Here is a 9513-nt window from a genome sequence, read left to right on the forward strand (position 1 = left end):
GAACTAATACAAGTGTATCAACAGCAGTGAAAGAAGCTTGGTAGGAACAATAGGTTTTGTAAGCTATGAAAGTGGTGAGTGGAGTTAAAGTTGACTAAGAAGTAAGGGAGGATGGAAAAATTGCATATGAGATAGTATGGTGGGAGGAATAAAACTAGGGGTATGGCATGCTGAGGAACAAAATTAGGGGAGAATGGAGAGGAAAATACACTGTGATAGGGGACATTGGTGGATGAATGCATGGTCATAGAAGGAAGGAGGATTTTGTAAATTTACTAGTCAAAGAACTAGAGTAAGCAAACTTAGGACCAATGTTTTAAAATACTTTTAATAAAATCCCTTATTGATAAACAACTTAGGCTTTACCTTAACAAGTTGTGTAGGATTCTCAATAGAAAATAAACTAGCAAGTTCTTGTGAAAACTCTTATTGTTCAAGATATCCCTTATAATCATAATTGGTATCCTTAACCTAAATTAGTGATAAAAATAGCAATATTATTAAGGGTGCTAATAAATCCACACTCAATAGATTTAGCCATTTGAGGTTTTAAGTGTGCATTTATTATTAAGGGTTGATAAGGTGGAGGATATTTTGGCATGCAAATAACTCTCAAAATGCAAAAAAATCAAATGATTATGAGGAGGGCCTAAAAATTCATAAACATGCAAATGGACTATATGATATTAAAAATTCCTTATTGTTCTTTAAACTTGAAATACGCTCTAATTATTATATTCTTTTTTTTTTCTCATTTTACTTATTATCCTTCCATGCATTTAAGTGCACAATGATTGTCCTTAAACATAGTAACATACCATGTATCTAATATAAGCTAGGTTAGCTCATAATGGCTAATAGAAAAAGGTGGGAAATTTTAAATTTGAACTTTGAAGCTTTTGGATTTGGGAAGCATGCTTCCACTCTTGGAATTAACCTTGATCATTCTTGAGCCATTAAAAAATAACCTATAAAAATAAGGTGGTGATATCGAAGTAGATAGAGAATACATGAAAATCAATGTCAATAAGAATAAAATAAGAATATATATAGATTAATCTAAACAAACTGAAATTAAAATAAATAATAAAAAAACTATTAAACAAATCCAATATAAAATTATCAATTATTAATACATCATTACATTAAAACAAATCATTAAAATAAACATAAAAAAGGTTTAGGAGACTCTAAAAATAGTACAAATTAAAACCACATTGACCCATCTTTACTAAGCCAGTACGGTCATAAAGAAAGTAGAGAAGCTTGCCAAAGAAAGGTCATTGTAATCATTACTAGTGAGGTACTACGGACAAAATAGCCATTTCATGAATATATGTAAAGTAATTTAAATTATATATAGATGAGCTCTTAAAATAGTTATTGTGGGACCTACCTTAGCAGAGGTATCAATAAAATATTTTGATTTTAAAATATTTAACTAGAAACAACAAAATAAATAGTTTATTTTTAATTGCCTTCGATCAGAGCTTTGTCCCCTTAGAAATCAAATATTATAGTGCCCGGATCTTTGCATTTTTTATTGGATTTAAGGTAATAAGAAATTACAAATAGCAAATTGTTTTATATAAATAGTATAGAGTCTATTTTAAATTAAAGAGTTGTGAATAAGTAATGTTTTTAGTATCAAGAGTATAGTTTGAGGAAATAAATTTATGTAGTTGGTATTATAAGCTATGCACAAGAATATGATGGATTGTGGAAATAATATGTTTACAATAAAGAGATATTTTAAATTAAATATTTTAGAAAATAATATAAAATCATAATATTTAGTTTAAAATTTGATATAGATATGTTGTGACGAGTGTTTTTAAATGATTCGTTAAGGTGTAAGACATTTATTGGTGCTAAGACTAATGCTTTGAAATCTATAAAATCATTTCCTATCATTGTAGGTTTATTCCTCAACTATTAGATTTCACGCACCTGTGAATCCAATCTATGCAATTGTAGGTTTGATCTAGATGCATGGATTTGATCTCTTTAAATGCTTGAATGCCCCCTTTCAATATGTCATGATTTTTTGTGTTTGTCTCATAAACTTTTAGGTGTTTTGTGGAGAGTTTGCATGTAATAGAGAAAATTAGATAATTACTACCTTGTGTTGGACCCCATAACAATGCAGAGTTAGTGACTTAGAGAATAGTAACAAAAAATAGCAAACAATAATGTAGCAAATGCCTTAGATGAAGTAGTGAGTAGATAGTACAATAAAATATAATGTGATTTAATGCTCCAAAGCTTATAGCTAGAAGAACCTCTTATGAGTTATAGGTATTATATGATCTCTAAATGAGTGAGAGCTAACCCTTTAAATACAACTCGAAGGGTCATAAATGAAACCTTTTGTACATCTAATCAATACAAAGGGTTAGGTTGTCCCTAAGTCTGAATATGGATTCTAAAGACTAAGGAATCATTTATCAATTGTATATATGAATGCAATCATTTATATGACTAAAAAATTGAACTAAAAAATAAAATAAATAAATTTGAGGATTAGGGGAAGGGGCCTAGTTGTTCATTGGATTTCGCTAATGAAAATCCCACTAAAAAATCATCTAGTGGACTAATAGCTGCCCATTGGTAATATCCAATGATTAAGAGTTTATAATCCAACCAATTGCGCAACTTTATTGATATAAATATCACACAATTATTGGGACATTTGTGCATAAGTATTTGATCAATTGTACAGATTTTGTGGTGGTCAAAGGAATCGATTAATGGGGCAATAAGGAATGTTTATGAGATGTCAACTCAAAATGACCACTTTTTGACCCTTGCATGCATAACGAATCCCACACCAGTTGTTGCAACTACTAGGAGTCAAAACAATAGTTATAAGCACTAAAGTCACATATGAAAACAACATTTTTTTTATCTTTGTCAAAATCTAATGTATTGTCGTTTATGAGCTTAGGATGTGTGAAGTTAGATATAATGACTACTAGTACTCTTCCCCTAGAACTAATTTCTATAAATAAGTGTAGATAGAAATAGATTGAATTCTAGTTATATCTAACAATTAAGAAAAAATGTAGGTTTTGTTCAATATAAAGATAAATAAAAAACAAATTTATTTTTTTTTAACATTTATACCTTTTATTTGTATAAATGATAATCTAACCAAAATAAATCTAATAGAAAAAAATACAAATTATGAAAAAATTATCATTGTGATAATATATAAATAATAAAACGTAAAAATTTAATAAATCAATTCATACACAAAATTAAATGAATAATTTATATTTTTTCAACCTAATTATTAATGAGGATGTGATCTAAACATTGATTTTAACAAAACTCCTACAATTGTCTTGATGACTTCTAGATTTGATTGTGTGATTGATATTTTTTCATCAACGTTGTGGATTATACTCTATTATCAATATTTTTGCTTCTCAAGCTTTCTCATCCCAATGATAGATCATAGAACATGATCCAAAATGTTGATGAAAAAATATCGATCATAGAAACGATCATGACAATTTATCAGACTCTAAAAATTTCATAAATTTAGAACTCCTACAAATTTCTTGTAACTTTGGACAGTTCCAATAATTTTTTATTGGAAAGAGATAGTTGTGTTGAGCATCAATAGCATGTGAAATTGATATATGCTTGCACTAGGGCTGCCACTGCTGTTACTAGAAAAGTAGTTATGGTGGGCACCAGAAATTTTAATGAACATATTTTATCATACTTGTTTCCTATACAAACTGAATCAGACAAAACATGTGAGATGCTGCATGCATAATTTTTTATTGTGAAAGAGACAACAAACAACTGTGGTGGATGGTGGTAGAGACAGCAATGAGATTTAGTCTCAAAACCAATTTGACCAATCCAAAACATATCTAGTTATTATAAAAATAAAAAAATAATAAAATAAATTGAAACTTCTTCCTTTGATGTACATGGGGTTTTTCAAAATCACATGAAATATCCCTCAAAATCAGGTCTATATTTGATGGTGGACCTATCTAATTACCTTTCATATATTTAAATTTATTTTACAATAAAAATATTTAAATAGAATTATATGACAGTTAAATTTAAGCCATGCATTCAATTGTTATGGTAGAAACATTTCATTGGTGAGGCGATCACCAAGGTTCAAATCTTTACTAGACCACTGAACTTGTGGTCTTGTTTCTCTTGCAAGTTTGTGTTGGACTAATTGCCAACATCCTCCTCCCATAGATCTGTTCATCTCTAGTGTTTGTAATCCGCCACTAGAATGATGATGAGGGAGGGGTTGTTGGACTAATCAGTAGCATGTGAAAAAAAACCAGATTAAAAAACCCAAATTTCCTCAATCAAAAAAATTTAGGCCATGCTTAGAGTAAGTCAGAATCATATATATATATATATATATCTGATTCTTTCCTTTAAAGGGAAAAAGCCGACTAACAATTTTCTTGAATTTTCTCTAAATATTATAAAAATCTCAAACCAAAAAGGTTAGATCTTTGACAGGGGAGTTTCTATTAGATTAATGTAAGCTACAGTAATTTAGATTGGTAGGTACCCATTATTTTCTGAAGGTGACTCTACTTGATCTACTGTCTGAATGCTCACAGAAAAAAGGGTGGCAGGGACAGGGACAGAGACAGGGCTCTTAAGAAATCATGGATGAATCATAAGGAAATCCCTTTTCCGTTTTCTATGCCGTCTATACGGTACACCCACAAAGCCCAACACCATATTTTTTATGCAATTCCACTTAGGACATATCATCACATGTGGGTCTCATTAAAAGTGCATCTTTTTCTGTCTGCATTAACCAGACTGTTCTATATAATATCAGCCTTTGACTCTGTTAGTTACGCCAGTGGTCCATACATGAAGATAGATTGAGGGTCCTTTTGGATTTCAGATTCATCTAAGCCTGAGCACCCACATTAGAGAGTTCTGAAATCCCCATCCAATGGAAGCTTACAATGTTCGTAGACACAGTTCCAAGAGCCAAGAAGCTAGTTTGAAGTCACTCAGGTCCAGTGATGTTGGTGTTCCTGATGAATGGCACAATGGAGATGATACTTGCTCCCTTTTTGACATTGATTTTACATTGCCTTTCTACACTGATGACCCATTGAAAGACATCACCAGCCCCTGTACTGATGAGGATAGTGAAGAAGAAGAATTTGAGTTTGATATCTCTTCCTCAAACTTGATTCAACCAAACACAAATCAATCTGTTTCTCCTGCAGATAACTTGATCTCCAAATGTCAGTTGCTTCCAGTCCAAGATCCTCCATGTGGGGACCTGGGCAGAAAGCTTGAGGTTGAAAGTGATGATGGTAAAGGAACTGTGCAGTGTGGTACTGTTAATGGAATCAAAACCCAGTTCCCCACCTTGCTGAAAAGTGCTACTAGGTTGAAGGTTACTCTGTTTGGACTGAAAAAATCAGCCAATGTTGGCATGGATTTGCAGGCTTCTTGTGCTGAAGATGCAAGTAACATGGATTTTCCTGTGCACAAGCAAAACAAGTTTTTGGCTGTGAAATTCAAGGTGGTGGATGTTCCCCTGTTTTTCCGTTTTACTAGAGACAATTCTACTGGCTCCAAGAGAGATGAGAGCAGCAACGGTTTCCAGAACAAATCAGATTACTCAGATGGGGATATTGGACACTGTAAAAGCAATGAGAAGGAGAAGAAGAAAGTAAAGGAGATAGTGCAGAAGTATGTGAAGATGATCAAACCTTTATATGTGAAGATTTCTCAGAGGTACACAGATAAAAACAAGCATGCAGATCTGGAGAAGTGTGGAGTTGCCAGTATCGCTAGAAACAGTGGATTTTCTGGTTCGGAGAGAAGTCATCAAAACCAGCTTTCATTCTCTGGTAACTTGAAAACGGTATACAAAAGTTTCTGTAAAGAGAGAAACACATCGTCTAATGTGGATCTTGCATTGCATACCAACTATAATGAGAGCACCATGCTGGAGCTGCAGAGCGCCATTCAAGGAGCTATTGCCCACTGCAAACAGTCCAATTACACTGATGGTATGTATGCTGCATTGCTGTGACAAAACATGCAATTCTTTTGCTTTTGTATGAGTGCCTGATCCACATTCCATTTATTTAATTGTTCAGCAGTTGCTGCAGATCCTGAAAGAGCTTATTCTTATTGTTTTCTCACCAGAGCCATCTATGTTTGATAGACAATGGACACTATAGATTCTAAGAGGGATCTCTGTCATTGTTTTTTTAACAGGGCCACCTGGTCCTGATAAGCATTGTTCTTTCTTCTTTTTCCTTTAACTCTAGTTATTGTTTCTGGTTGTATGCATTCCTTTTATTGTTTTTGAAAGAGTGACACTCAGATCCTTTACTCCTAAAGTTCGTCATGATGAGTTGCATTGGGGATGCATCAGGTACGACTGTAACTAGAACTCTCTGATAACCCACCTTGATCCGAGGAAAACACAGGTGCCTAAGTGATATTCTATGTAAACAGAAGTTCTTATGGAATCTATTAACCTGTTTGACGCCTGTTTATGTTTATCTTTGTGCTTCTGTTTGTTGATGATCTGTCTTAGCTGTTATATGGGCATTGGGGTTTTTGTCACATCTGTAATGAAGTAAATCCCAGGACTCATTGCTATGACATTATTTTTCATGCATTCCTGAAAGGTTATACTCTGTTTATTGTTTTTCAACAGTTCCTACTTCCTCCCAACATACCATTGGTTTTCTTCTTTCCACATGGGAACTTAATTCCTATGAAAAAAATCATAGATTACATTTCAAATCTAAATTTCACAGGGTAAGGTATGTACATCTCATTTGTAACACAGTTAGGTGCCTCCAACATAGAGTAAGGGATAGTTCCATATTGCTATAAGCCATCTGTAAATCCATATGCAGACTGCCCAGTATTGTGGATGATAAAAGAATCTTTCTTTCTTTTTTTCTTCTCTTATTTAAGTCTGCTTCTAAGATATAGACTACGCCAGTATCTGTTAAAATCTGCAGGCTTTAACAACTCTAATCATTGTTCAAAATCAATTCCAAGATATAGACTATATTTGCTCTTCCTACAAGATAATGAATGCATTGATCATGGCACTAACAACTTCTTGTTTGTGTTTTCAGGTGTCTCAACCTCTTCAGAATCTGACTGTTCGCCTTAGTTCTTCTAACAGATCTCTTATAGAGGATGTCAAGGCCAATTTCTGAATGTTCACTGTTAGATGCAAAAGCAAAGTTGCAATAGTTCTTGAAGGTTGATGTTGGATATCTGCAAAAGAAAGCAGGCCATCAAAAGCACAAAAACTGATTTGGAGAGACACAAACTGGTAAATTTTGTGTCCTCAGTTATCAAATCTGTACCTACCAGACATCAGAAAGCCTGCATGCCTCTAGTAGCATTTGAATGTACACGTTACAGCTATTGACGATCTACTAGTTATCTTCCTAAGCAGATGAAAGTTTCTGACATGTAAGCCTTAAATGACTGCTCCATACACCCTTCATATACACTATGCATGTCAGAGACTGAAGAGCCCTCATAGGGAGGATATACCTCATATTCTCATGTGGGTATCTGCTTAAATTCTGTATCTAATCAGAGTGGTTTCTTTTTTAATGCAAGTAAACTAAATAAGTTAATTCAGCTTAACCGAATCTGAAGTGATTTGATTTCAAGAAGCCATGGAACCAATCTTAAGAGACAATATCCATTTAATTTTATTCTATAAATGCTATTAAAAAAATAGTTTTCATACTGATTTTAGCTAAAAGTAGCATAAAATTTAAACTAGCAGAGATCACATATAGCCAAGTGGCACAGGACTGTTGCACCAGCAGATAGTAATTACCAATCTAAATACATAACATGCAGATAAGGTGACAAACAAACGCTTATAGAGAGAGCTACTGATAGAGTTCATTTTGCTTGATCTTGTCAACCATGTTTTCCTTTCTTCCTTCAAGGACTCAGAGCTGGATTTGCATGCTCTTGATTTGTTGTTCCATCTCTTTGTTGACCTTCAATGATCCTACATAACAATGAACAAATTTGGCATCTGTAGAGCAATGATAAGAGTAGAGTAATTGCATCTTAAATTAATAAGGATAACAAGAATGAGTAAAAGCAGCCATGCATCTATACTTCTAAATGAACTTGCTGATAATTTGCCTTTGATTTCAGAACAATATTGTCAGAGACTTTAAGACCCATAAGAGCAGATATCCAAGGCTAGTTGTGAGAGAACAGGTCTGGGAGGGCAGTCTTAAGGAAATCCCAAATAGCTTTAGCATTCAAGCAAAATCAAAAGGGTATGTTTCACAATTTCTTGTTTATGGCAGAATGGGCAAGTCGGAGAGGGCTGAAGGAATCTTGATAGGAGCCAACTGGTAGTTTGACATGAAGGGTTTTCTAAGCAATGCGCTAAGACTAAGCATCGGCCTTGGACTTCCACAGTTGGAGCATAAGTTTCTTCCATTTGTGAATAGACTTAAGCTTACATTTCCACTCTGCAATAAGCTAGTTAGTAGCAATGGGGTGGTGGGCAAGAGGTTTTCTATGAATAAACTCGAGGGAGAAGAACATAATGCTGTGAACTTAGGGCCAATGCCAATTCTTAAGGAAACGGCATTGATAGAAAGCAGAAAGCTTGAGAGTAAGAGAAGGCACAAGTCCTCGAAGTTTGTAAGGTTGAAATCCTTTTTAAGATGTGGCCAAGATTTCCGCTATAGCCAAAGATAGGTCCCAAAGGTCCTTAAAAACATTTGGATGCACTTTTTAAAAAGCATTTGCCTTTAAACTTGGTGATAGTATCTAAATGATGATCATTCATTTGAATCAATCTATTCCATCAATTAGAGGAGGTGGAGAAACTCGTATAACATCTAAGAAACTAATTATACCAAGTTAACAAATGTAGTATGGTTTCCAAATGTGGAAAGTGGTCGAGCCCAATAGTGGTTGTTTGAATCATATACCTAACCAACCATTTTAAAGGGTTATCTCCTTTCAAGGTCTTAACAATACACTAAATTATCAAGCATATATTGTGCTAGTGAGGATCAATGATGTTGAGACCTCCTTTGAGTTTAGGTTAAATAAAGTACTACTTGAAGGTGGTAGGCTTTTGTTTCTTATTCTCTCACTTGGCCCACAAGAAACCCTTGATTAGCATAGGCAAGAAATTATGGGATGTCTTAGAAGGGAGCCAATAAGAGGAGATATAGGCACGACTAGCTAGGAGGATCTTGTTAGCCACCTAAATTGAATCAACCATTGAAAGGAATTTGTTCCTCCAGTCCATTAGCTGAACTTTGATTTTCTTGAGAAACCAATATCTCTATGCCAAAGACGATCCCAAGATATCGAATAATCGTACCATATTTAACTTTATGTCATTTGGTTGGGATCTAAGGGGAATGGGGATTGGGTTTTTCATGAATAATTAGTCTTGTGCAAGGCAAGTTGAGAACCAAAGATATAGAAGAGGTAAAAACATACACGGTGTTA

General features: G+C 33.9%; 1 protein-coding gene across 1 annotated transcript; it reads left to right on the forward strand.

Moving 5' to 3' along the window:
• Window positions 1-4489: 4489 nt before the first annotated feature.
• LOC131059933 (probable membrane-associated kinase regulator 2) lies at window positions 4490-7669 on the forward strand. Its single transcript, XM_057993004.2, has 2 exons — window positions 4490-6038; window positions 7131-7669. The coding sequence occupies exons 1-2, from the start codon at window positions 4961-4963 to the stop codon at window positions 7166-7168; spliced, it is 1116 nt and encodes a 371-aa protein (XP_057848987.1). The 5' UTR covers window positions 4490-4960; the 3' UTR covers window positions 7169-7669.
• Window positions 7670-9513: the final 1844 nt, after the last annotated feature.

This window comes from Cryptomeria japonica, chromosome 7, assembly GCF_030272615.1.
Source record: "Cryptomeria japonica chromosome 7, Sugi_1.0, whole genome shotgun sequence".
Lineage (NCBI taxonomy): Eukaryota > Viridiplantae > Streptophyta > Pinopsida > Cupressales > Cupressaceae > Cryptomeria > Cryptomeria japonica.

What these genes read in the sequence shown, in the direction of transcription:
- LOC131059933 (XM_057993004.2), top strand. Translation starts at nt 4,961, where the DNA reads ATGGAAGCTTACAATGTTCGTAGACACAGTTCCAAGAGCCAAGAAGCT. An exon ending in ACAGTCCAATTACACTGATG is followed by an intron (nt 6,039 to 7,130) that starts GTATGTATGCTG and finishes TTGTGTTTTCAG; the next exon opens with GTGTCTCAACCTCTTCAGAA.